This window comes from Callorhinchus milii, unplaced genomic scaffold (genome assembly GCF_018977255.1).
Source record: "Callorhinchus milii isolate IMCB2004 unplaced genomic scaffold, IMCB_Cmil_1.0 Scaffold14, whole genome shotgun sequence".
Lineage (NCBI taxonomy): Eukaryota > Metazoa > Chordata > Chondrichthyes > Chimaeriformes > Callorhinchidae > Callorhinchus > Callorhinchus milii.
In genome coordinates this window covers 993,617-1,020,619 of record NW_024704755.1, presented here as the reverse complement: position 1 = coordinate 1,020,619, position 27,003 = coordinate 993,617, and the positions used below count along the sequence as shown (strand labels likewise).

General features: G+C 49.5%; 1 protein-coding gene across 3 annotated transcripts in view; it reads right to left on the bottom strand.

The window, feature by feature from the left end:
* Positions 1-27,003, bottom strand: part of cdh8 (cadherin 8) — a 37,949-nt gene that overhangs the window by 7,561 nt on the left and 3,385 nt on the right. For 2 of the 3 annotated variants that reach the window (XM_042340460.1, XM_042340461.1), the window contains exons 2-9: positions 21,637-22,132; positions 16,054-16,348; positions 11,719-11,838; positions 7,494-7,661; positions 2,568-2,755; positions 2,095-2,348; positions 1,214-1,350; positions 441-562 (exon numbers count right to left, since the gene is read on the bottom strand). In XM_042340460.1, the coding sequence (XP_042196394.1) occupies positions 441-562; positions 1,214-1,350; positions 2,095-2,348; positions 2,568-2,755; positions 7,494-7,661; positions 11,719-11,838; positions 16,054-16,348; positions 21,637-21,891 (1,539 nt within the window). In that variant the 5' untranslated portion in view covers positions 21,892-22,132. Of the gene's footprint in view, positions 1-440; positions 563-1,213; positions 1,351-2,094; positions 2,349-2,567; positions 2,756-7,493; positions 7,662-11,718; positions 11,839-16,053; positions 16,349-21,636; positions 22,133-24,718; positions 24,755-27,003 lie in introns of those variants that run through there. The other variant, XM_042340462.1, reaches the window with a different exon arrangement.

Sequence of the window (27,003 nt, the reverse complement as noted above, 5' to 3'; positions counted from 1 at the left end):
AGGCCATTCAGCCCCCTCGAATCTGTTCCTCCGTTCTAGCAGATCGTGGCTGAACTGGACCCCAACTGCAATTATCTCACCGTTACGGAGTCGCGGGCAGTAAAATGCCAGCGCGCTGATCCAAACTGCCTCCAGCACCAGGCTTTAGCTTTAAGCGTGTGCGTGTGCGCGCGCGTATGTGCGTGTACATGCGTTCAGCCGCGACCCCCCGAAACTCTGGATCTCTCTCCTTCAGTCCCGCTACCTCGGCCCCCCCTTTCCTTCCCCACTTTCAGGTCGCGCCTGAGGACCTTCCTCTTCGACCGAACAGTGCCTACGGTCACCTGCCCCCCCCACCCCCCTCAGGCTCAGCCACTGTCAAGCGCTCTGGGACGCTGCCCTGTGTGAGGGGGACGCTGTGTAAATGCAAGTTGTTGTTGTTGTTAGTGCGAAAGACTGACCTGTCCGGTCTTGCCGTTCTCACACAGGTAAGCGTCGTACAGAGAGACAAACTCGGGAGGGTTGTCGTTGACGTCCAGAACTCTAATGGCCACAAGACTGCGAGACGTCTGGCTGAGGTTCCCTGCGAGGGTCAGGGCAGAACACAAACAAAGTCAACGCTTCCCGTGTGGAACTCCAACCTTCCTGCTCACTCCCGAATGGCCTGAGAGCGAGGCAGCTCACGATGGGAGAGTGAGAAGGGGTGTGGAGGGATGAAGAGTACCATCTGACATGCGTGTCTGCCGGTTCCTCTCTGTGAGGTGCCACGAGGTGCCCTCTGCCCGGACCCAGCTCTGCTCTGTAATGGGTCAACGACAAACCCAGGGGTCGAACCGTACAGTTGGAAATAGCCTTTAATTTAATTAATTTTAATTCAATCGAATGGATCAGCCCCGCAGCGAGTAATTCAATCAAGTAGTTTTAGTTCACGCCTCGAAGCGATTCTACTTCAATTCAGGCGGAAACCAAAGATTCCAGGGCGCTGTTGGGGGAAAAAAAACAGAGAGAGAGAGGAGTTTCCTGGCCAACAATCCCTCTCTCCCCCCACCCACACCCCCACCCACACCCCCCACACCTCTCCCTAGGAAAAATCACTTTGTGGCTGTTTGTGGTGACCTTGCTGTCATCTTGAAATATGTAATTCCCTGCGGCCTGTCTCGATGTTATAGGGGGTTGTGTCAGATGCGAGGTATGTCTATCTTATTATTTTGATTATTATTATTATAATACGCACTGGTTTCCGTGGCGATCACAGAGATATTGTGCCAGGCGTCAATTTCTCTGTCCAGAGATTTCCCCAACATGATCCGTCCGTCCTCAGGGTTGACATTGAACAGCCGGTCAAGGTCACTGTGGCGATCGATGGAGTACCTGCAGGCGAGAGACGTCGGGAAGCCTATTAGAGTCCCTGCAGGGTAGAGGTTAGAGCGCTCGCCTCACAAGCGAGGGGACCTGGGTTCGATTCCCAGGCGAGACAGGGCCAAACCTTAGTAGGCAAGTTTTCTTACTCCACACACACACACACACATACAAGTGTTTATCAGCAGTCAATAGGAACCCGGTTGTTAGTCGATTGGCGGATCGCTTTCCCAGGGGTAATAATCCCTCCCCCACCAAAAAATAATAATTTTTCACACACACGACTGCTCCGAGAGCAAAAATAAGTTGTCACTCACTCCCCAACTGTTTGTGGGCCACTGTTGTGTGCAATTTGCTGCCGGGTTTCACCCACAGTCAATCCAAGAGTCAGAGAGAGAGAGAGAGAGAGAGGGGAGAAAAATAGATAACGAGAGAGAGAGAGAGAGAGAAAGGAATAAAGAGCGAGAAAGAAAAAGAAAAATGAATGAGAAAGAAAAACAAACTGGCCCGAAGTTCTGGCTGAAGAGGAGAGGAGAGGAGAGGAAAGAACGAGATGAGGAGAGTGGAGGAAGAGGAGGAGAGGAGGAAGAGGAGGAGAGGAGGAAGAGGAGAGGAGGAGGAGGAGAGGAGGAAGAGGAGGAGAGGAAGAGAGGAGGAGGGGAGGAAGAGGAGAGGAGGATAGGAGGAAGAGGAGGAGGAGGAGAGGAGGAGGAAGAGGAGAGGCGAGGTGGGGAGGGGAGCAGGTAGAGAGGATACCTGACAGGGCTGGTCGTTGCGTCCGGGTCGTGAGCAGTGACCTGGCCGATCACGGAGCCGATGGCTGCGTTCTCCTTCACCGCGAGGAAGTAGGCGGGTGGGGAGAAGACCGGGGGCTCGTCAGCGTCCTCCACCATTATCTTCACTGCAGCCGTGTCCTTAAAGGGCCCTCGGCTCAGGTACCGCGGGTCAATGCGATCGTTCACCGCCTCCACCTTCAGCGTGTATGAGCGCTTCCGTTCAAAGTCCAGCGGCTGGGGAGGGGGTACCGAGGGGGGGGGGGAGAGAGAGAGAAAGGGGGAGAGAGGAGGGAGAGAAAGGAGGAGAGAAAGGGGGAGAGAGGGAGGAGAGAAAGGGGGAGAGAAGGAGAGAAATTATTAGATTACAGTGAAATCCTGCGAAGCACTTTCAGATGTCCTCTACCCACCGCCCCCCACCCACCACCACGGCGAGCTCGGTGGCCCTGAGCTTACTTTGGCCAGTGTGATGACCCCCTCCTGGGTCTGGGAGTCCGGCCGGATCTCAAACACATCCATCCCATCACCGTCGATGACCTCGTACAGTGACTTGGCATTGTCCCCTATGTCACGGTCGGTGGCCTTGATCCTCCCAACGGGTTCTCCGATGGCTGTGTCCTCCAGCACAGACAGGTGGTACAGACCTGCGGACACAAGGGTTAGTGGGTCCCATTACACTAACTAATAATCAGGACAATAATCATTAATCTTTGTGGAGTCCTGTAGCTCAGTGGTTAGAGCACTCGCCTCGCAAGAGAGAGGACCCGGGTTCAATTCCCGGCAGGCGGCAAAACCTTGGGCAAGTTTCCTTGCTCCACACGCCTGATAATAATCCCTCTAAAATAATTAATAATAACAGTTTGGTCACTCAACCCACGGCTGTTTGTGGGGACGCTGCTGTGCTGCCGCGTTTCGCCCACAAAATACACAGTCAATTCACTCTACAGTGTATCCCGTGAAGGGCTTTGGGACGTCTCGAAGACATGATGAGGCACTGTGTCAAACGCGAGGATTGTTATTATTATTACATTTGATTCAGTGCCTTTCACGTCTCAAAGAACTTCCCGGGATTTACTATAAAGTGTGAAGTGACTGTGTGTGTTGTTGGTGAAGGCGACAGCCGATGTGTCTTTTATTCAAGTAGCCCCATGGGTCAAATTTAAGGTCCACCTGAACAGGGCTCAGATTGAGGAGCTCTGTTTAACGTCTCTATTGAAGGACGGTGCCTCTGATAGCCCAGCGCTCTCTCCGCACCACACTGGAGCATCAGTCTAGACTGTTTGGAAGGGGAGAGAGAGGAGCTGGAAAGTGAGATTAATAACAAAGGCGACAATACAGTGACACAGAAACCAGGGCCCGTGTGGACTGGTTCCTCGGCTGGAAAAAATTCTCAATGTAATTTCACATGAAATGTCGAGCGTGTTGTGGGGAAAGCCTGGTCTCTATCCAGTTATCCAGTCAAGCTTGTTTTGATCAAGTCAGCGAGACATCGAGAGGTCTCAAAGCGCTTCACCGGATTTTTGCTGTGAGGTGTAGTGACTCCGCATATTATTTTAGGCAAAAGCGGCAGCCAATTTGCACGCAGCGATGTGTGTGCGTCCACAAACAGCCGTGAAGTCAACACACACCTTATACACACACACGGGAGCGCACAATTGCGCAGACACACATGCACACACAGACACGTGCCGCACACACACATACACGCACACACACATGCGCGCGCACACACACACGCGCGCACACACACACACACTGCGGCAAAGACAATTGGTTTGGCAGGAAGTAGACAGACACAAACAGCGTGTGAGTTTATCTCTGCGTTCACACTCCAGACCTACACGCACACGGAACTCGCAGCTCAATCTCTTTCGAACGAAAAGCGTGACGAACAGAAAGTTACGAAAAGAAATTTCACAATTTATCCGCTTGCATAAAAGCATCAGAATTTTGGTGCATTAAAGAGGGGGGGAGGAAGAGAGGGAGGGGCTGAAACCTGGCCCTATAACCATTGGGACTTGGGATTTGATTGCAGGGATAAAAGCTTCCCTTTTTCCGCTGGCTGTGAGTGACTGGAGCAACGGGAATGCGAACAGCCTTATTTCACACTAAATCTTTCTGGCTGTCACTTGACATTAATATCAAGCGTGCTCTCATCTGCTGTAAATCTCTTCACAGAACCCCGTGCTAATAGCCACTGGACTGGCTGGGCTAGAATAGCAATCTCGCCTGCAATCTTGCTCTACCTGCTGCCGCGTTTCATTTCGATTTTAACAAGCAACTGGGGAGCCAATGCTCATATAGAGAGATAGCAAAAATATTTCCCAGTAAAACAGTCGTTCAGATGAACATTATATAAACAGACAAGCAGGAGTGTGCTACAGCATGAGGCATCATCAAACAGTCTGGTGAGTTTAAGAGGCTGCGGGGGGAAATCTGCTACAAGACGTTCAATACTGGGGAAGGCTTGCTCTCTTATATCTGCTGGTTGGTTAATTGACGACGTTATAATAATTATAATAATCCTTGCCTCTGAAATAGCGTCTTATCACGTCTTCGAGACATCTCATAGGGCTTCACAGAATATTCTGTGAAGTGAGTTCACTCTATATTTTGTGGATTAAACGCGGCAGCCAATTGCACACAGTAGCGTCCCACAAACAGTCGTGGATTGAGTGATGAAATTATTATTATTATTTATTTTAGAGGGATTGTTACCCCCGGAAAGCAATCCACCAATTGACTAACAACCAGGTTCCTACTTAGTGCTGGGTAAACAGAGGCATGTGGAGTAAGGAAACTTGCCTAAGGTTTTTCCCTGCCCGGGAACATTGCACACATAGACACGTACACACAGACGCTCACACACACAGACACTCACACACACAGACATGCACACACAGACACTCACACACACAGACATGCGCACACAGACACTCACACACACACAGACACTCACATACCCAGACATGCACACACAGACACTCCCACATACAGACACTCACACACACAGACATGCACACACAGACACTCCCACGTACAGACTCTCACACAGAAGGTCATTAGAGATCCTGTGACTACTCGAAAAGGGAAGGGAATCTCCCCCTCCCGGTGTCCCAGCCGACAATTCCCCTCAAGGATTCATGTCATGGCTGTTTGAGGGGACATTCCTGTGCGTAAACATTAGCTGCCGTGTTCTGCCTTCCCGGCCAATGGTTCACACTTGCGTGTGTTTGACATCTGAGAATGGACTCTCTCCACCACCCCCCCCACTCTGCCCGCTTATCCCATCCCCCCGCGTCACCCCCCCACTCTGCCCCCTCATCCCCTCCCCCCGTCCAAAAGATTACTCCACATCACCCAGCACTGCTCTTGCCAAGACACAAGCTAGGCAAGCTGTTGCTCCATCTCTGCCAACAGCAGGTCTCTGAGCCAGTTCCACAGAGATGTAGCAGAGCCACACAGGGCAACTCACGCGTCACTCTCACCTCCACCTCCAGCCTCATGTCTGGCAGAAACCAGCCAAGCTGCCACGTCTCATCTCTCCCGGGAGCCTGAGAGCAACACCGCACCACTTCGTGCCGAGTTCCTCCAAGCCCTGGCTGGTTGTGGGGGCACAGCTGTGTGCAAATCGACTGCCGTGTTCGCCTACATAAAACACTCACGGTCTCTCCTCTGACGTGCTTTGAGATGTCTCGATACTATGAGTCAGGGTTATATCGCATCAGTCGTTGTATCCCAGGAACAGAATCCCTAAGCAGTACGGATTTAGACGTAGGGAAGGTTGGACGGACTGATCCTCGCGCGGCTACTTCCCAAAACAATAATACTCCTCGCGCTTGATACTGTTGGAGGGTGTCTCAAAGCGCTTCGCAGGATTCACTGTAAAGTGTAGTGACTGTGTGGTTTGTGGACCAACTCGCCAGCCAATTCGTGCACAATAACAGCAAACAGTCGTGAAGTGACCCAATTATTACTTCTTTTTTCCTTTTTTTGAAGGGGTTATTACCCCCGGAAAAGTGATCCGTCAGTCGACTAACAACCGAGTTCCTACTTATTCCTACCAGTAGTGGTAGTAAATAAGAGTAAGTCTAGACCTCGAGTAAATTTACCCACTCCCTCCCCACACACACACACACACACACACATAGCAGAAAAAAGGCCAACTCGAGGCTGTGAAAGAGGGCGGGAGAATTGGTTTCATAAGCTCTACCTTTTAAGAAAAACAAAGAGATCAGAGGCAACTTGCTTAGCACGAACTGAACTGACACAGGCAAGTTGTAACCATAGTGATTTGAAATAGATGGCGGAGCCGAGAGTTTCTGCCCAGAGTGTACCGTTAGATTTGCTTTTAACGCTTTGCCATTAATTAAAGTGTTCGGCATGTGTGCGTGTGTGCGTAACTCTCTCTCTCTCTCTCTCTCTCTGTGCGAGCAGCAGCCTAGAGGAGTTATATCAGTTGCACTTGACAATTAATTTCCAAGACTTCGGGATGAAAAAAAAATCTTTTTGCATTAATTTCTAACGGATTTGCGAAGAAAAACAACATCACGGCCCATCGAGCCATTGATTGATTGATTGATTGATTGATGGGGAAATAATTAAGGAATTTGGCAATACCAATTGCCTGCTGTGGAAACACACTTCCCCGGGAAACAGAAGGCTTGGGGGGTGGGGTGGGGGGGGGGGGAGAGGCATGGGTCAAAGGAGAAAGGGGGAGCGAGCAGGGAGAAGAAAATTAGAAAAATAATTGGAATTTAATAATTTATATAATTTTTTTTCAAATGGTTACAATTTTGACTCCTGGCTTCGCGACTTGTGAGCAGTCATCATCCCAATTATGTGGAAATCTGCAGACGAGACAGTTACATGGTTGTTTTAGAGAGTTTGGAACTAATAATAATAATTCTCGCATTTGATATAAAGCCTCATCACGTGGTTGCGCTGTAGCAAACCTGGATTAGTAAATTCCAGGATTTACTGTAAAGTGTTGTGATTGCGTGTTCTGTGGGCGAAACACGGCAGCGAATTGTTCACAGGAACATCCCACAAACAGCAACAAAGTGAGTGATCACTTTTATCAATGGGGGGGTTGGGTTGGGGGCAGGAGGACCCGTCAGCCAAGACGCTGGGAGAGAGAGATCCCCTTCTCTTTACTAATAGCGTCGCAGAAGATCTTTAACGCCCACTGGTAGAGGGCATCTGACGGGGAAGCTTGGTTTAATATCTCATCTGAAGGACACAATGAGGCGCTAGCAACCCCTTCTCTCCCCCCCCCAACCCCCCAAAATCCCGCACTGCACTTGGGAGCGTCAGCATAAAAAAAACAATCACGTTCAGATATGCAAAGCGGCGGTGTGATCGCGAGTCGGTGACACTTACTCTGGGTGAACTTCGGGGGGTTGTCATTGACGTCGGTCAGGGTGATGGTGACTGTGGTGGTCCCCGACAGCCCCCCCATGTGGCCCCCCATGTCCTTGGCCTGGATGACCACCTGATACTCCTCCCTGGCCTCCCGGTCCATGTTGGGGAGAGCCGTCCGGATAATCCCTGCGGGACAAGAGCAAAATGAGACTGTCACACAAAGGAGGAAGACTTATTCCTGTTTTATTTTGGGGTTTGGGGGTGGTGGGGTGGGGGGGGTGATGTTGCAATTCGATGACAATAACGATCCTTGCTTTTGATAAGGCGCCTTATCGTGTCTTCGAGACATCTCATAGCTCTTCAGAGAATACACTGCAAAGTGAAGTGTATTTTGTGGGCGAAACGCGGCAGCCAACTGCACACAGCAGCGTCCCCACAAACAGTCGTGGAATTTTTTTCTTTTTAAAGGGATTATTTTCCCCAGAAAGCGATCCGCCAATCGACTAACAACTGGGTTCTTACTTACTGCTGATAAACAGGGGTGTGTGGGGGTGTGTGTGTGTGTGTGTGGAGTAAGGCAACGTGGCTAAGGTCTCGCCCTGACCTGACCCGCTCGGGAATCGAACCCTGGCTTGCGAGGCGAGGCCTCTAACCACTAAGCCACAGGAACTCCACATGAAGACTCCAGGAGAGAGAACGCCAGGTATTTTTTTGTATGGAGATATATATGAAATTCTTTCTGTGTGAAAATGTATTTTTGGAAGCAGAATATGGATTCACTCATGTGCATTGGCCGGGATGGATGAGTGCCGGGGGAAATTTAATCCGCCAAGTATTGCTGTCTAGTCTTCTAAAACCACGGCGCTCCGGGAAACTTTAATACGCTCAGGGTTAACTTTTGATCCTGATTTTCTTTGTCCTTTCCTTGAAGACGGCGTGGCTTGGAAAATAAGTTATGGCAGTTCAATAATTGAAAAGCCTGTGCAATTATTTTTTTTTCTCTCTCCCCCCCCCCTTTCTCGTTCTCTCGCTCGCTCTCTCTCTCTCTCTCTCTCGCTCTCTCTCTCGTTCCTATTTTTTTCTCTGCTGCCTCGTAAACTTCTGCTCAGGAACCACAAACCGAGCACACACTCAGCTCAACTAATTAAAGGTCAGAGCTGTGAGCAGGAGATTTCCCCCTCCCCATCTCCCCCCCAATTTCTTTTTTTTTAACCTCTCCCCGACTGAAATCTCGGATTGCTCTTGGCTCTGCGAGATGAAAAGCTTTCAACGACAACAACAACAACAATTTGGATTTATATAGCTTTGTCTCACTGTCAAGGTCTCTTGTAAAAACAAGGAGGATTGACAGCCCTTCCCTGTCTCCGGACAAAACCACCGTGGAACGCTACGGATTGACGGGAAGGACCTGATTGATATGGAAGATCTCAGGAATTGGGGAGGGAGAGGCCGGGGTGGGGGGGGGGGAGGAGGGTGGTGTACGAGGTACCCTTGAGTTTGAGGTTAATTGGGGACAGAGTAGAATAGAATAGAGGCAGCTTTTTCTCTGCCTGTGAAGCTAATTCATTTCCTACACGTGGCCAGGGAGGGGAGGTGACTTTAGTAATGCTGACTTTATACAGATAATACCAGGCAATTTGCTTAATATGGAGACCCGGAACTGTGTCACTCCACTCCGACAGGATTTCAGAGTGTCAATCCCGTCTCTTGGTTCACTATTTGACAAGGAATCCCATTAGAAAAATCCTCCTACACACACACACACACACCAACCCCTCCTTTCTCCTCTCCCTCACCCCCATCCCACCCACCCCAGACTGTGAGCTCAAAGTTGTCTAGAACCATCATCCTTTTGCCCCAAAGCCCCCTCTTCAGCCTCCTGACCCCCACCAAGACAAGAGGGTGTGCTCAGCGCGATGGATGGACTCCACCCAAGTCAAGCTGCCTCTATGTTGGTTTCCCCGATCCAATTCGAGGGCTCAGAGACTTTCTGGAAGAGACTGATATCCGCCCGGGACATGTTCAGGGAAAGAAGGAAAGCAGGGAAAGAAGGAAAGCCGCGCAGAAACCAAGGGCACTTTGTTGCGTCGCTTGTAAAAGGGCCGGAAAAATGCACATGAATCGAAACAGACTATGTGTGGCGCTGGCCTTGATGTTTCCCCCCCAAAAAAAAAGTGATTCCATTTAAGTTAATGAATTCCATTTCTTCTGGGAATTAAGTACCAACCTTAACCTTTCGTGAAATGCCTTGGCAGAGGAATTACAGCACGCTCCGAGGATTATTGATAGCGACAAATTGCACGTCTATTAGGCAGAACAAGCCCGTTAACTGATTCAACGCTGACCGACTCGCTTTGGCAGCGGAGATACCTGGATTAATGCGATTCCGCAAAAAGGTTATTTTTTTTTTTACCCACACATATTTTTTCATTACAACGGCCCATCTGTCACAATTTATAGAAGTCTATTCATGAATTTCTTTCAGTCTGCAATCCGACACAGCCTCACTCCTCTCCCCACCCTTCCCCTCCTCAACCCCCTCCCTCCTTCCCCCCCACTCCCTCCCCGTTAATCCTTGACAACCTCTCAAATACCAGCGATCTTAAAATATTCATTTTCCTATTATCAGCACGCTCGAAAGTCTCCAGGGTCAGTGGAAGGAGATTTAAACCTTGCCCTATTGTTGGAAGGTCAGTCACTGCACAGCGAGAATGGGAATGTGTAATTATAAGGAGGGATTTGCCTGTGTAAGCACATGCCTGGCCTGGCACGAGACCAGAGGGCAATCATTAACGTGGTCTCGCTGTGCCCGAGTCGATAAGGACAACCTTAAAGCCTTCACGTTCGCCTCTGATAACATTTGGAGTCCTGTAGCTGAGTGGTTAGAGCACTCACTTTGCAAGCGAGAGACCTGAGTTCAATTCCAGGCAGAGGGCGAAACCTCGGGCAAGTTTCCTTACTCCACACAGAGCCTAATAATAATCCCTCCAAAAACCAAAAACAATAATAAATTGGTCATTTTCAATCCACGACTGTTTGTGGGACATTGCTGTGCGCAATTGGCTGCCGCGTTCGCCCACAAATATACAGTCAATTCACTTTACAGTGTGTTCTGTGAAGCGCTTTGGGACGTCGAGAAGACGTGAAAAGCATTATATCAAATGTAAGGATTGTTATTATTATTCACTTTGTTTCCCATCAACAGCGTCTCTTCCATGCACTCGTTTTCAATGTGAGACTCTGAAACTCTCAGCCTCTCTGCCTCCGCCTTGCCCCCCTCCGCCCCCCATCTTCAGATCGTACCTGAAGACCTTCCTCTTTGACCGCACCTACCATCACCTCCCCTCTCTCCCCGGCTCGCCGGCTAACTACCTCACTGTTCAGCGTTCCGAGACCCTATCCCACCCAAAGGGGCGCCATGTAAATGCAAGTTGTTGTATTACTACAATCTGTAAATAGGTTCGGAGGTACAGGAAACTCCCGATAACTCATGACTCCAAGGGAATGAAGTCACACTCAGTGACGAGTTATCAGGCGGGTGGGTATACGTATAAATACAGCTAAATGCCACCGGGATATTGACAGTACGACGACTTATGAGGCAGTGACGAGTTAAGCCAGGGGTCGAGTTATCAGGAGTTGGCTGTATTTTCACCCCCACCCCAGAAAGATACAACTTGTTAATTTAAAAGGAGCCTTGAGAGCTGCAGAGACATCAGTCTGCCTACAGCACAGAGAGCAGACAGCTTAGTCTGGAAGATGGGATAGACTGAAATTGCTCTATTAGTCACAATTTCTTGACTGCTCAGAACAACACCGTCGCGAGCACTTCAGGATCTCGGCCTTTTCAAGAGCGGAGCTGGGAACGCAATCTGACAATCTCACTCCTGTTTTTTTTGCAGCAAATTCCAGATCCTGCTTGTCCCTCGTCCCCTCCCATCCACCATCAGCCGAGCACACTTTCAGTCACTGTGCCCCCCCACCCCCCAATTCCTCCGCTTTGCCCCCTTCCTTCCCCTCTTTTAGATCCCAACAACAACAACAAGCGACAAATTACAATTGTATACAACTGAAAATCTTTCTCTTCAAACCATGCTTAGCTCCCTCCCTCCCTCCCTCTCCCCCCCACCCCCACTTGGCTCCGAGTCGTTCCTTGCCACTGTTAAATAATCCGAGAAGCTCCCCCCACCCCACACCCCACCCACCCCGAATGAAGGCCGCTGTGCAAATGGATGGTACCTACCTGTGTGAGGCTCGATGGAGAAGTAGGGCTGCCCTTTGAGGATGCTGTACACCAGCCTGGCGCTGTTCCCATACACAGGGTCATCCTCGTCAGTGGCCGTGAGCTTCATCACAGACGTTCCTGTTGGGAGACGAGGAGGAAACACTGAGGTTTGGCCAATATTCCCAGGAGAAATTCCACCCGGTCCAGGACTTATTCCCACTTATCCTAGAGTTTTGCATCGTCCGCTAAGCCTACAACCCAGACCTCGTTTTATAGCCATTTTGGGGGCTGGTTGGGTGGGGGGGGGGTCAACAACAAGAACAAACAGAATTTATATAGCGTCTTCCATGTCACTTTGCAATCTTGATTATTTCTCTCTCTCTCTCTCTCTAGGCAGGTTGGCAGAATACTACACTACAGTACAGTACGCTACATGCCACCTTGTCACCACTCTGTAGGAGACTTGTCTCGAGACAGAAGAACATGGCCTCCCCAAGGGAGGGGGAAGCCAGTCAACAACAGCGGCTGCCAAGTGACAACGTCACCCAACTCGGGCTGAATAGCTGGTGTAGGACGCCAGGGCCTCAGAGGCGAGCACTGCATCTCATGTCAACCCTCGACATCCCGGGCTGCTTGCCACGGAAGCGTTACATTCACTCTGGAGCGGAACGAGTAATTAATTAACGAAGGCAGGTGACAGCAACGCAAGGGAGGGAGGGGGGCAGGGGGGGAGGGAGGGAGGGAGGGAGGCGATGGTTGGTGTCACTGTGAGAAGCTTGCTGCCCCGTGTCCCATCCTTTCACATCCGTGAGTCGCAAGCTGGAGGCCACATGTGTCGGCAAAGCACCAAGAAGAGGTGAACAAGTTTTCACACACAAACACATACGCCCACACACGGACGCACACACATATGCCTGCCCACTCACATGCACTTAAACGTACACAGACGCACACCCTCACACACACACCACACACGAGCACACACACACATACATGTACGCATGTACGTCCCCATATGCCTGTACACACACACAAAGGTCCATACACACACATGCGCGCTCATACACATACAAGCACACACAGACATGGGCAGCCAGTGGAGGAGACTGACAAACGGATCCCCATGGAAAGAAAAAGAAAAAGGCAGTCAAAAGTTCTTCAGGATGCGTGGGAGTGGGTGGGGGTGGGGGGAATTGGGGGTGAGGGTGGGAGAAGGCTGGGAGCAGGAATCGGGGAGGGATACAGGAAAGATGTCTCATCCGAAGGCTACATATACTATATATATAAAATATACAGTATAATTTGAATAGAATTAACCTAAATAATAATAATCATATCTCATCACATCCACTTTTCAACTCAAAGCTCCCCAACACACGTGAAAACATTTACTAACACATCAGGGGCTGCCATTGTGGTTGTCAGTCTGTGTGGCATTTCACCCTCTTAACAGCCCCGCAGACTGTAAGAAACCTGGCTTTGTTAGCGCCAAACCCCCCCCCCTCCTCCTCTGCCAAAGCAAGCACTGTGGAGAGGCACAAAGCAGCCATCAGCGCACTGACACCCTGAATGGCTGAGTTACAAGCCAACAGAGCGATTTCCTTCTAAACCATTCAGAGCCTCTGCCTCCACACGTCGCAGGCACAACAAAAGGAGGGTGTAATTGAGGTTTCGTAGGCAAAATAGGCCTCTTTGTGCTGCAGAAACGTATACTGATATTTTGTGGCCGGGGTTTGTGAAGCTGACTCATGGTTTGGGTAATCGGAGAGAGAGCGAGAGAGAGAGAGACACGTGGTGATGTGGGGTGGGGGTGTTGGGGGAGTGGGAGGGAGAGGAGGTGGGAAGAGCTCCTCCTGTGCTGGTGTCCGTTCCTTCCGCACTGGAGCTCTCCACTCTAAACCCCATTCCCTGTTCTCTCCATATTTCCTCAAGTAAAACGAGCATCGAAGTAAGGCGGCAGCTCACAGACACGGAGGAGATAGCTGAGAGCTGCAGCCAGTCAGCCAATCGTTTTGCAACAGGACATTTGTTCCCCTTGTTCCATCGTCACCTTTGATCCAATTGAGTTAGCGACTGGCCGCTGTGCATTGAGACAGCAAAAACCCAGCGGATTCACAGACGCGGGGAACAAGGCGTCTCGTAGATGGATAAGAGAATAAAAATCCTTTATGGGGACGGACGTCTAACGCTACCGGCCCCAACCTGTGTGCAGTGTCACCTCACAGATCTGCAAGGTCTGGGTTATTTTCTCGTTGACATGGTGTGTTTGGAATGGAGGCCTTAATTAAATATTGACGGACTAACGATCGGAGTTTGTTTCAGTTCAGCCAAAAAAACACATGCACGGCAGGGTGTGGGCGGAGAGCGGGTAAATTTCGACATGAGCTTTGGCCGCCCTGATAACACGGTGATGACACTGTGTTTGGCAGCAACAACAGCAAAAGAACACACTTTAGCACCTTTGAGCGTTTTTTTTTGCACAAATGACACATTGCTAGGACGCTAGGAGTGTGTTTCTTCACACCTCACTGCGCGTAGCAAATGAGGACAGAAGCCGAGAGAGAGAGAGAAAGAGAGAGAGAAAAAGCGAGCTGCCAATCGACTAACAACCGGGTTCCTACTCACGGCCGGTAAGGAAACTTGTAAGGAAACTCAAGTAAACTCGAGTAAGGAAACTTGCCTCAGGTTTTGCCCCTCCCGCCCAGGAATCGAATCGAACCTGGATCCTCTGGCTTGCGAGGCAAGAGCACTAACCACTAGGCTACGGGACTGAACAGTTATTAGTAATTAGATTTTCTATGCCTGCGATATAATTTCAGGCAATGTTCACTAGCCAGAGGGCACGATCTGTTTGCTCACTTCATTAGAGAACAGAGAAGGGCCGGGAGAGCGCGAGCGAGAGAGCGAGCAAGTGCCTCGTAGTCAGTCCTCGGCAAAGGAGACCCAAGTGGTGTTTTTTCTCTCTCTCTCTCTCTCACTCTCTCTGTGCCCAGAGGTGTTTGTTCTTAAAAAGAGGCTGAGGATACGCTGACAGTCTCTGGGAGCTGGGAGAGACAGGCTCGGTGCAAGTGCTCGCATCACGTTCCTCTAACTTTTCACTCCATCCCCCACGTTATTGCTTTACAAGCAGTTCCAAGAGGAATTTATATTAATCCTCGCACCTAATCCTGCGTCAAACCAGCTTCACAGAAGCCAAACGAGACACAGCCTCGTCCCGGCAAACAGCCCTGAAGTGAATGACTCATTTTCAAAATGATTGTTGGCCAGGATAGCAGGAGAGAGAGAAACTCTCTTCTCCTTTCCTATAGCGCCACAGGATCTTTAACATCCACCTAAATCTGATGAGAGAGAGAGAGAGAGGTACAGAGAGAGGGAGAGAATGACTCAGAGAGAGAGAGGCTCAGAGAGAAGGAGAGAGACATGCCAAGAGAGGGAGAAAGAGAGGGATGGAGAGAGACACAGAGAGTTGGAGAGAGAGAGAGAGACACAGAGAGAAGTAGAGAGAGATAGACGGAGAGAAAATCTCGGGAGCAGAGGCGACAATAAATAACTCTTGCCATTGCTCCCTGAGGGGGAATATGCTGCCACAGCCATCGCGGCCTGAAAGATGTCTTTGCCTCATTTGTGTAAGAAAGAATATGCAATGGGACAATTAATATCAGCGTCCCCAGCACTTTACGAGGTGAGCGCTCATTTACAAAGTCCTGCTCACTTCCCTCCCGCACCCCCACTCTCACAGTTACTTGGGCATCATTCTTCCCGTGTGGGGTGAGCAAGGGGGTTTGGTCATGATACTTGCCTGGGCGTGTGTGTGTGTATGCGTGCATGGGTGTGTATGCTTGTGTGTGTGTGTCTGTGTGTGTGTGAGTGTATGGGCAGAGAGACTGTCACAGCCAAACCCCCAATCCTGACTTTAGAAAGACCCAGACACCCTCGTGATAAATATCACAGGTACCCCAAATATTGCTGACCGGGGTGCGTTGGGGGGGTGAGTGGCGGGGGGCTAAGTGGGGGGGGGGTAAGTGGGGGGGGTGAGTGGGGGGAGAGTGATTATTTACAAAACTACAATTATAAAATTATTGTAAATTCACCCTCAAAAAACAGTCAATTCACTTTACAGTATATCCCGTGAAGCGCTTTGAGACGCCTCGAAGACGTGATAAGGCACTGTACCAAACTCACGTATTATTATTATTATTGACCACGTTTGAGGTCGAGGTGACGATTATCCCCAGTGATAACATGACGATGTGACAATGTGTTGGGGCCTTGGGACGTCCTCCCGAAGTGAAAGGTGTTATGCAAGTGTAATGTTGTTGTTGTTGTTGTTGGGTGTGAGCGAGTGCTACTCACCTACACTGGACATCTCCGGCACGGTGGCGTGGTATGGCTCGTGGGTAAACACCGGTGCATTATCATTGATGTCCTGCACTTTAATGATGAACTCGGACGGAGGCTCCATGGAGCTGTTGGTTTCCCGGTTGATGACCTGCGCTGTCAGCGTGTACTCAGACTTCTCCTCCCGGTCCAGCCTCTTCATGGCGTGGATGTCGCCTGTGAACTCATTGATGACGAAGATGGTTCCCGCGCCTTCGCCAGAGAGAATGTACTTGATGTTAGTGGCTCCAGCATCGAGATCAGTGTGAAGCTGGGGAGAGAGGAGAGGACCATAACAACAGTAACAATAATAATAATAATTATTATTATAATAACAGTAATAATCCTCGCATTTGATACAGCGCCTTATCACGTCTTCGAGACGTCTCAAAAGCTCTTCCCGGGATACACTGTGACGCGAATTGACTGTGTATTTTGAGGGCGAAACGAGGCAGCCAATTGTGCACAGTGACGTCCCACAAACAGAGCGAGAGAAAGAAAAGCCATCTCTTTGATTCACCGCCACACCTCTTCTTCTCTTTAGGGCAATCGTTAAGCTCTGGAGCTTTAATATTCCGTGCAAATAAGCTCTTAAAACAGTGAAAAGAACATCTTTAAAGCAACCAAATCCGGGTTTGATTTAATTAAAGCTCGCTACAGATGTGTTCAATCATCTGTGGCAGAGGAGTTAATGCCAAGCTGTTAATAAAAGCGATTAGACTTGATTAATATCTATTGATATGAACTGTGGGTGAGGAAAAGGAGCAGTTCCTACAGCTGCAAACCTTTGATATTAATAACAAGGGAAAATGCTTCAGCTTCAAACATGAGTCAGAAAATATCACCTGGGAACCACAACCGAGTCCCTTAGTAAACCTTTCGGATTTTTGGGGAGGAAGAGGCAAAGATTATCCCGTGCTTGTGAGCACATGAAAATATTGAAAATTTACCCCCACCCACCCCACCCCCGCACCAACGCACCACACAGTGGCCTGTGCTGATCCTTGCATATGATACAGCGCCTTATCACGTCGTCGAGACGTCTCAAAGAGCTTCAATCAACGAATACGCTGTAAAGTGGATGGACTGTGTACTTGTTGGGCCAAATGCGGCAGCCAATTGAGTGCAGCAGTGTCCCCACAAACAGTGGTGGATTGAAGTGACCAAATTATTATGCTGCACGGCTCACTGCATTGCAAGGCAGGCCTGAGCTCCTCACTGCAAGTCTCTGTAGTTCGCCACAACAGATTTGACTTGCATTTTAAGTCAGGTACGAAATGTCTCACACTTGTCGTCCCCTCTCCCCATGCAGCTTGACATCCTGTGGGGTAGCGCACACACACACACACACAAAATAACACTCACTCTCTCCCGCTTTCACTATGTCATGATAGTAGCCCGGCCCGGCCCGGCTCATCAGCAGGACCTGGAAGGGCAGACTAGTCACTGGGAGCAGGGAATCCTCCCCCTCAGCTCCTGTTAACCCTGCAGCCAAAGCCCTAACGGGGAGGGTGATCCTAGCTGGACAAGCAGTGGGAAAGCTTGGCCAGACAGCTCTCTCAATGGCCAAGCTATGTGTGGTTTTAGCTGGTTAGACTCCAGCTGTTACCCCAACACACACCCTGGGGTCCCCCTAAGCCTTGGCTCTTGCCAACCTGTGCCTAATACTCTCCAGAATTAGGTAAGCAGGAGAGAAGAGTCGCAATCCCTTCAGGGAGAGAGATGTCGACAATCCACTCACACACACTTCTCCGCCCAGATAAAAATCAGCATCACTTCACGGTTTGTTTGTGGTGGGAAGTTCCTGTACATAAATTGGCTGCCAAGTTTGCTTACAAAATACACAGTTAGTAATAAATTTAGTCAATAATAGATTTATGACAATAAATCTTGTGAAGCGCCTTGAGAGGTTTTGACGACCTCACATATCAAATACAAGGTTTATTATTAATTATCGTTATTTTCCATCGTTACAAAGCCGTGATGTATGGCGCAGCTCGCTCTAACAGCCTGACCCACACCGTAAACCTCCACAACATTCCCAGGGAACGAGGCGAAAATTGATCCCTGTGACGTGTTAGTTATCACATCGCTCCGCGCCTTATCACGTTGTTGAGACGTCTCAAAGCTCTTCACAGAATATACTGTAAAGTGGAGTGACCGTGTATTTTGTGGGTGAAACAAGGCAGCCAATTGCGCACAGCAGCGTCCCCACAAACAGCCATGGAGTGAATGATCAATTATATTTGGGGGGGGGGTTTCTGGAGCAATGAGAACCACCCCTCCCCCCCACCCACCACCACTCCCCCCGCTCCCACCAAACTGCTCTAGCGATCTCTAGCCAGGAAGAGTTGATGACACAACGCTCTCGGGGGAAGCTTACATCAAACAGGAAGCGGCCATGGCGCGAGGCAAGAGCGAATGCTGCCTTTGCCTTTGGTGGTTGTAGGCAGTGCGGAGAGAGGTCTCACAGCGTACGCTTGCCAGGCCGCTAATTACACAGGGAGGCACAAGGCCATCTCAGCTGCAACAGCAAGAGCAGGAAGAGATTTTACCAACACAGGGACATGGTATCCGAACGTGCAGATCGGAAAAGTGCAGAGATAACTGGTGAGGTGCTAACCCTCTCGCCTCTTGAGTCGGAAGGTTGTGGGTTCAAGCCCCCACCTCGGGACTTGGAATCACATGGTGTAAGCGGATGTTACAATGCCTTAAATGACATTAAACAGAGGCCAATTCTCTCTCTCCCGGTTTCCTGGTCGACAATCCCCCAGGTCCAATTGGTCACTCAATCCACGACTGTTTGTGTGGCACTGCTGTGTGCGAGTGACTACCATGTTTTGCCCATAAAATATACAGTCAAATCCACTTTACTGTATATATCCTGTGAAGTGTTTTGAGACGTGATAAGACACTATATCAAATGCAAGGATTATTATTATTATAACTGTACACGAACATTCTCAACAAGAGGGGCTAAGACCTATAATCCCAACACGACACACAGTCACTACACTCACAATACCCATTCCCAGTTAAACTGCAGGCACCAGGAGAGGGGGAGGAGGTGAGGAGCAGGATCAAACTCTGCAGCTTCAACAAAATAAATGATAAGAGGAATGTATTAATCTCGTCACAAGCAGGTTTCACTGTACTCAAGTGCAGGTAAGAGACACTGAGCTCGATTATATGTAAATCGCTGAGCTGAGTGACTTATCGGAGTCACTCCTGACAGAGAGCAGAACCGGGAACATTACAGGTATGTGGATGCTTGGTGTGTGTGAGCATGCGTGTGCTCGTGTGCGTACGTGGGCATGTAGGTGTACATGCGGGCGGGTGTGTGAGTGCGGGGGTAGGGGGGGGTGAAGGGAGTGGGGGGGCAGGCAGGTGGGAGAAAAAAAATATTAGCACAGCAGCGTTTCCGTAAAAAGATTGAAAGAAAAGAGAGAAAAAGGTTTTTTAAACCCGCATCTCTGGTTGCAAACCCTAAGTGTCAACCCCCCCCACAACCCTCAACCCAAACCCCCACAACCCTCAACCCAAACCCTCACAACCCTCAACCCAAACCCTCACAACCCTCAACCCAAACCCTCACAACCCTCAACCCAAACCCTCACAACCCTCAACCCAAACCGCCCCCAACCCAACCCCAACCCACCACAAATCTCACATTCGATTCAGCGCCTGAGGACGTCTCGCAGGGATTTGCTGCGAGGTGCAGCGACTGTGTGTTTATTCCGGGCGAGAGCGGCAGCCAATATTACGCACGGCAATGCCCTCCCCAACCCCGCCGGAAAGGGAGCAAAGAAGCCATTTTATTTGGGTGCTTTGTCAGTCAGGACACCAGGAGAGAAATTCCCTTCTCTTTGAAAACTGAAAGGTTGACAGCGAGCTACATCCCCGCCCCCTCTCCTCTCGATGTACCAACCAAACACAACTCCGAGTTTCAAGGTCCTCATTCAGTTATTTTTAAAACCCATGCCATTAATTATGGATGGACTACCTTTCAGCCTCGTGCGTGACAAACACACAGACTTCAATTGCTAGAGGAAAACTTCCATTAAAAGAAATCCCGGTAAGAAATACTGCAATTTAAACCCAATTGAGATATAATTACGGGATTCAATTTTACATTTTACTTGCAGGTAGGAATCCAGTGAACGCTCACAACTCCAACTCTCCAAAATAATGGAAGTTACAGCACAGAAATAGGCTAATCATCCCCATCGTGTCTGTGCTGGCGTTCGCTTCCCCCCACCCCCGCCCCCCACCCCCACCTCTCCACCCACACACCTCACACCAATGGAGCGCTCTAATATAGACGAGGGTCACCGAGAGGGTGGGAGGGGCTGAGAGGAACATGTACCAAGCCGATCGGGAGGACGGACAGAAATCAGAGAGATAGGGAAAGAATGAGAGGTCACGTCTGTCTTGTGAAAGCAACCCGACAGCAGAATGCTGCTCTCAACCTCAGCCATATTTTACTCCAATTTCCTCGACACAGATTAAATCAGCGGTGGCTCGGGACTGCTGGCGAGAGACAGCTGCTGTGGGGCTGACAGATTCCGTGGTTATCTCTCCAGGAATCTCCGCACTGTGCTTTCCTCACTTCACAAACCGCCCGCGGTTTAGCTGACCTCTGTCTCTCTCTCTCTGCGTCACTCCGGGGAACGCACCTCAGTAATCCTGGCCACTTACTGTCCTTCAGTACCCCACTGACCACATCCCTCGCCGCTCCGTCAGTAACAATAATACAGTGTAATAACAGTCCATGCATTTGATACAGCATCGAGAGATGTCTCCAGCAGTTACCCCAAGCCTTGGCTCCTGCCAATCTGTGCCCTAATACTCTCCGAAATTATCATAATAATTCTTCCATTTGACCCAGCGCCTGATCACGTCTTCGAGACGTCTCAAAGCGCTTTGCAGAGTATACTGTAAAGTGAATTGACTGTATATTTTGTGGGCAAAACGCGGCAGCCAATTGCGCACAGCAGCGTCCCCACAAACAGCTGTGGATTAAGTGACCAAATTATTATTATTGTTTATGTAAGCAGGATGCGTTCCTCCAGGGAGAGAGAGAGAGAAAGAGCAAGAGAGAGAGAGAGAGTATTCCATTCCATGTGTAGGTGGGATGTGAAGAATTCTCAGCTTGGTTTGGATTCCCTTAAGCCACGGTGATGGGTTTCCGTGTGTGTCAGACACCCGGCTGGTCACCGGTGATGGGTTTCCGTGTGTGTCAGACACCCGGCTGGTCACGGTGATGGGTTTCCGTGTGTGTCAGACACCCGGCTGGTCACGGTGACGGGTTTCCGTGCGTGTCAGACACCCGGCTGGTCACGGTGACGGGTTTCCGTGTGTGTCAGACACCCGGCTGGTCACGGTGACGGGTTTCCGTTTGTGTCAGACACCCGGCTGGTCACGGTGACGGGTTTCCGTGTGTGTCAGATACCCGGCTGACCCTGCCCCCCAAAAAAAAGAATAGAAACAGTTTGCATTAAGCAGCTTCCAGTCACACAATGTCCGGGTGTTTCCACTCAGCGTCACACACCAACCTACCCGGCCGACGAGGATGGGTTCCGGCCCTGAGAACTCCTCCAGCACGAACATCTGGTTCCACACCCAACCCCTCTTGGAACGGCTGAGGACGGGGCTCTCCCTGGCCACTCCATCCAGCATCAACACGGCTGGGCTCGGCTGACCCAGGGGTGGCGAGGGTACCACAGCCTGCACCGAGGCCACCAGGCCGATCCACACTGCCACCAGGCCAGTCCGCACGTCCGGTAGCTTCTTGCCTGGTCTCCCGGCCATCATTCCCAATGCCACGCTCCCTTCCCCCGCCACCACCGTCACCACCGAGCACACAAGGAAGCGTTGCCAATTCACTTCTCTCCTCTCCAACTGGGAACCGGCAGGTCCATAATGCAAGACAGCCAGCCAGCCAGCGATCGATCGATCGACCTTTTAGTTCCTCAAAGGGAACAGGGGCCGTAAATCACAGAGGTGCCTTTCCTGTGCCAGGCAATGGATGGTTCATTGAGCTCACTGAGGAACTCTGCAAACAGAAAGAAAGAAGGGACGTTCACAGTGTGTCGTACAGTTTACGAGGCATATTTTAAAGCATGAGATGAGTAAAGTCCTTTCTCTCTCCCCCCACTCCCCGACCCCACCCCACACCTCTCTGGACTGACATTCCACTGCAGTGCAGGGAAGAGTGTGGTGAGGGCGGGGTGGGGGGGGAGTTGCTGGGGTTAAGGGAAAGAGCACTGCATTGACAGAGGCGACGTCATTTGGATGAGATGTTAAAATGAGGTTCTGTGTCCGTTCAGGTGGATGTTAAAATTCCCACTGCACAAACGGAGTGGAGACGGGAGGTTCTCTCTCGCCGTGTCCTGGCCGACAATCCCCCAAATAATCCAGTCATTCACTTCATGGCTGTTTGCGGGGATGTTGCTGTTTGCAAATTGTTCACTCGCAAAACACACAGTCCTTACCTACACTTTACAGTCTAATCCTGTGACGCGCTTTGAGCCATTTCAACGACCCGATAAGGCACTTATCATATTTGTTGTACTTCATTCATTATTATTTTAATTAGATTTTAGTAATTCATTGTTATTTCCTCTGTTATTTCCATTGGTTCTCACACATGCACACACGCACACACACACACACACATTTCCCTGTGATAAGCTGCACATTTCCCCTCAATCCCGACACCCGTGCAGCGCTTGTGGAGTCTTGCTCTAGTCTCTGCGCGAAGGCAGGGTTGCTGCAAAACAAGATGAAGTGGCTGCCCTCCAGCCAAGACTTTCTCTCTCCACGTCTCTCCCCGCACATAGGCGTATAGCAACAGGAGGAGGCTATTCAGCCCCTCGAGCCTGTTCTGCCATTCTATTTGATCATAGCTGATCTGTACCTCAACTCCAATTACCTGCCTTTGCCCCATATCCCCCGATACCCTGACCTAACAAACATCTCTCCACCTCGGTCTTGAAAATTTGAATGGATCCAACATCCACAGCCTTTGGGGAGAGAGAGAGAGAGAGAGTTCCAGAGTTGCAGATTTCCACCACCCTTTGCTTGAAAACACAATGCATTTCAGCTGAACCGGACGGCTTCTCACCTACACAACTCCACCACAAAAAAAACACACACCGATTCACACGAATCGTTCGACAGACATCGCTGGTGATTTAAACGTGCACTTTCATTAAGAGGATTGCAAAACCTCGCCACGGTTCTGAAGGGTAAGGGCAATCAATTTAAATATAGATTCCACCCCGCACACCACCCCCCCCCCGACCCCGCCACCCCACCCAGCCCATCCCACTCCATAGTGGGATCTAAATTTCAGGTCAAATAATTCATTCTATTTCAAACCCCACCGCATTGATTGAAAACATAGCACTACAACTGCAAGCTTTTCATAAATGTGTCTCCTGTGTGTGCAAGTACATTGAAGGTAATATCCAGTGGTAGCTGGTATAATAGGAGTTTTATTTCAAAAAACGTAAAGTCTCTCTCTCTCTTTTGACTCGCGTTCTCTCTCCAACCTAAGGAATACTTTATTGCCTCTGAACAACGATAGCCTCCCTCAAAGGTGGTTTGGAGCCAACAGTCTGCTCACTGCTCTCTCGTTCCCCAGCACCGCACGCTTTTAATATCTATTAATCACGACAAGGGTTTTTATGGCAGAACGCTCTTATTACAATCTACCCCAGACAAAGAAAGTAGGGAAAAAAGAAATGTCAATTTTTTTTCCCACAGAAATGGCGAAGTCAGCCTGGCTCAGCCCCAGGGTCAGAAGGCTGTGGGTTCAACTCCACACGCACACGCACACAGTGTCCTGGCCGACAATCCCCCAAACAAAATCAGTCATTCGCGTCATGACTGTTTGTGGGGACGCTGCTGTGCACAATTGGCTGCCATGTTTCGCCCACAAAATATACAGACAACTCACTTTACAGCACATTCTGTGAAGCGCTTTGAGAACGTCTAGAAGCCGTGGTAAGGTGCTACATCGAATGCAAGGATTAATTACTATTTTTGTTATTATTGCTTCAAGTGAGTGCTTTTTTCTTTAAAAATTGCCAAACGAGTCAAATCGGGGTAAGTGACAGCGAACAGAAGCTCACGGAGGGAACTAACACTCACTGGGGTCTAATTTGTGAGTTGGGTTAAAAGCTCACATGTGCCAAGTTTTGCAGTTTGGGTTAATGACATGCAAACGGATGTGTACGCAGGGAGTTGAATGTCCTTTTATAATTAAATAGAATTTTATAATTGAAGCACAAAGCAATTCAGGAGAGCCAGTGAACTCCGTGCTCTCAATGTTAACGATATGACCAAAGGCACGCGTGGGTGTAACGTGTGCTTTCCCACAGTCAACACAACACGCCAAGGAATCCAGCGAAGGGCGGTTTCGATCATTTTTTTTCAGAACGAAATCCCGCTTTTCATTGTTGCTGGGAAATGATCAAGGGAGGCTAAGATAAGAACACACCGGTGTTACGGCCTGCTAATAAATTAGCAGTCAGCCAGTTCACTCCCTCACCGTAGAGCTACGCTCAAATCTTAGTATTCTGCGCTCTTTGCTTTGATGGAACACAGCCTGATTTCTCATGCAAATAAAGTCTACCTGGATTTTCGTCTCGCTCGTCAAGGTCAGGAAGGTGAATACCGTAGAGCCGTAGCAAGTTACAGCACCATGGAAGGCCGTCTCTCCCTCCAACAAAAATGTGGTCACTCAATCCATGACCGTTTTGGGACGGGTGCTGTGCACAATTGGCACCCGCGTTTCGCCCACAAAATACACAGTATCTCCTGTAAAGAGCTCTGAGACATCTCAACGACATGATGAGGAGTTATGAGGAGACATGATATCAAGTGCAAGGATTATTAGTAGTAGCCGAATTTGTTTGACAAGATGCATGGCTGTTGCACCTTGGCCATCGAGAGTCGCTGCCTGGCAAGCTCGGAGATATCTTCTCTCAACACTGAAGTGTCCCCCCCCCCCCCACCCACCCTCTAGCTTGTCTAATTGTCTTTCAATCACAACCCAATGATTGCTGTCTAACCTGTGTGAGAGGTGTTATATAAATGCATGTTGTTGTACCCAGCCCAGGTAATGCCCTCAAATATGCCAGCCCCCATCGCCTCTGCTTTATATATCACAATCCTGCCCACCCCCCCCCCCCACCACCCCCACATACACACAAACACATTATATCCTGAATACTTTTTGCTCCCCAAGAGCACAATAAAGGCTGCACTATTTTCCCTCTTGCAATTCCAAGGATAACAGGAATAAATCCTTGCATTTGATACAGTGCCTTGTCACGTCTTCGAGACGTCTCAAAGCGCTTCACAGGATACTCCGTAAAGCGAACTGACCGTGTATTTTGTGGGTTGAAACGCGGGAATAAAATTTTTTTAAAAATAAAAGCATCCGCGGTTAAGAGGGAGATGATAAAAAGATTAGAAAGAGTAGAGAGAGAAAGAGAGAGTTTCATTTCGGCATTACGCTGGACCGGTTTAAAATCCAACGATCGAAAAAACGTAATGAATTAATTAATTCAACCGCAAAAACGGACGATTGTCAGATCTTAAAAGGCTTCTTTTTATGGACGCCCGGGCTCAGTCAGTGTAGTCTGTACCTCAGTGCACGCGTTTAATTACAACCAGCTTGAATAGACAGGCATTCATCGCTAAATGGGTTTTCTTCTTTCTTTTCTGCACAACTTGTGGTTTCTGAAGGTACTGGGTCTGCTGCAGATACCATCTGATAAGATTTTGCCGTGAGAATGGATTGTAATTGGTATAAAAGGGAAAGGAGACCTGATTATGAAACCAGCCAGAGACGTGTCTGAGCCAAGGTGGATAGAGGAGAAAAGCTCGTCTCTCTCTCTCGCTCTTTCTCTGTCTCTGGCTGTATCTCCCTCTATCTCTCTCTCCTTTCTCTCATTGTGTTTACGATATATAATTTCTGCGCACAATGGGGCCGCTTCGTTTCGCCCGCAAAACACACCGTCAATTCGCTTTGCGGTGTATCCTGTGAAGCGCTTCGAGACGTCTCGAAGACGCGATAAGGCGCTGTGTCAAATGCCAGGGATTACAATTATAATTATTAAATAAAATCTGTGGTGCGGGGAAACGAAAGGGTTAGCAAACCCGGGTTTAAACTGAGTAAAAGCTGAAACATATGCTCGATTTTCAAGGGCTTAAAATAAATAAATCTGATTATCTCCCCCCCACCCCCCCCCCCCCCATCCCCCCATACACACAGTCACACACACACACAGAGACTGGTGAAATCTCCACAACTTGTCACTCAGTGGACGGTGTATTCTTAGTCAGAAAAGAACCGATTGCATTTCACCCCTCAGCTCCAAAGGAACAAACGTTGGCTATAATACACGTTTCCGAATAACTTTCGCGAAAAAAAATAACGCACCAGAGCTCGCTGGTCGCAAAATCGCCACCGTTCGCTTTCGAAAGGGACTACTGATGCCCATTAACACCGCATTTTGCGCAATTTTGCAATGTTTTAAAAGAACACAACCGTAGCAGGGAGTTTGCAACCTGCAAACGGTTCAGCCCAAGTATCAGTGGAAGTGACCCGCACCGTCTTATTTTGCGGTGTGCGTTCATTGCGAAACCCTTCGTAGGGGGATTTTTTTTTTGCGCAAACGGAGTGCAAAGGCGGCAGCATTCGCAGTGCAACGCAGACACGTCGGTGCGTGAGGGATATTCCAACTGTGGAGGTTTTAACTCACATTTCCTCCAAACTCCCAACAAAACAAACACTTTACTCAACAGCCGCACTAACAGAGACCCTGAGGGGAGTGTGAGTGTGGGGGGGGGGGGTGAGGGGTGGGGGAGGGGGGGGGTGGGGGGAGAGAGAGGGATGGGGTTCCAGGCTCA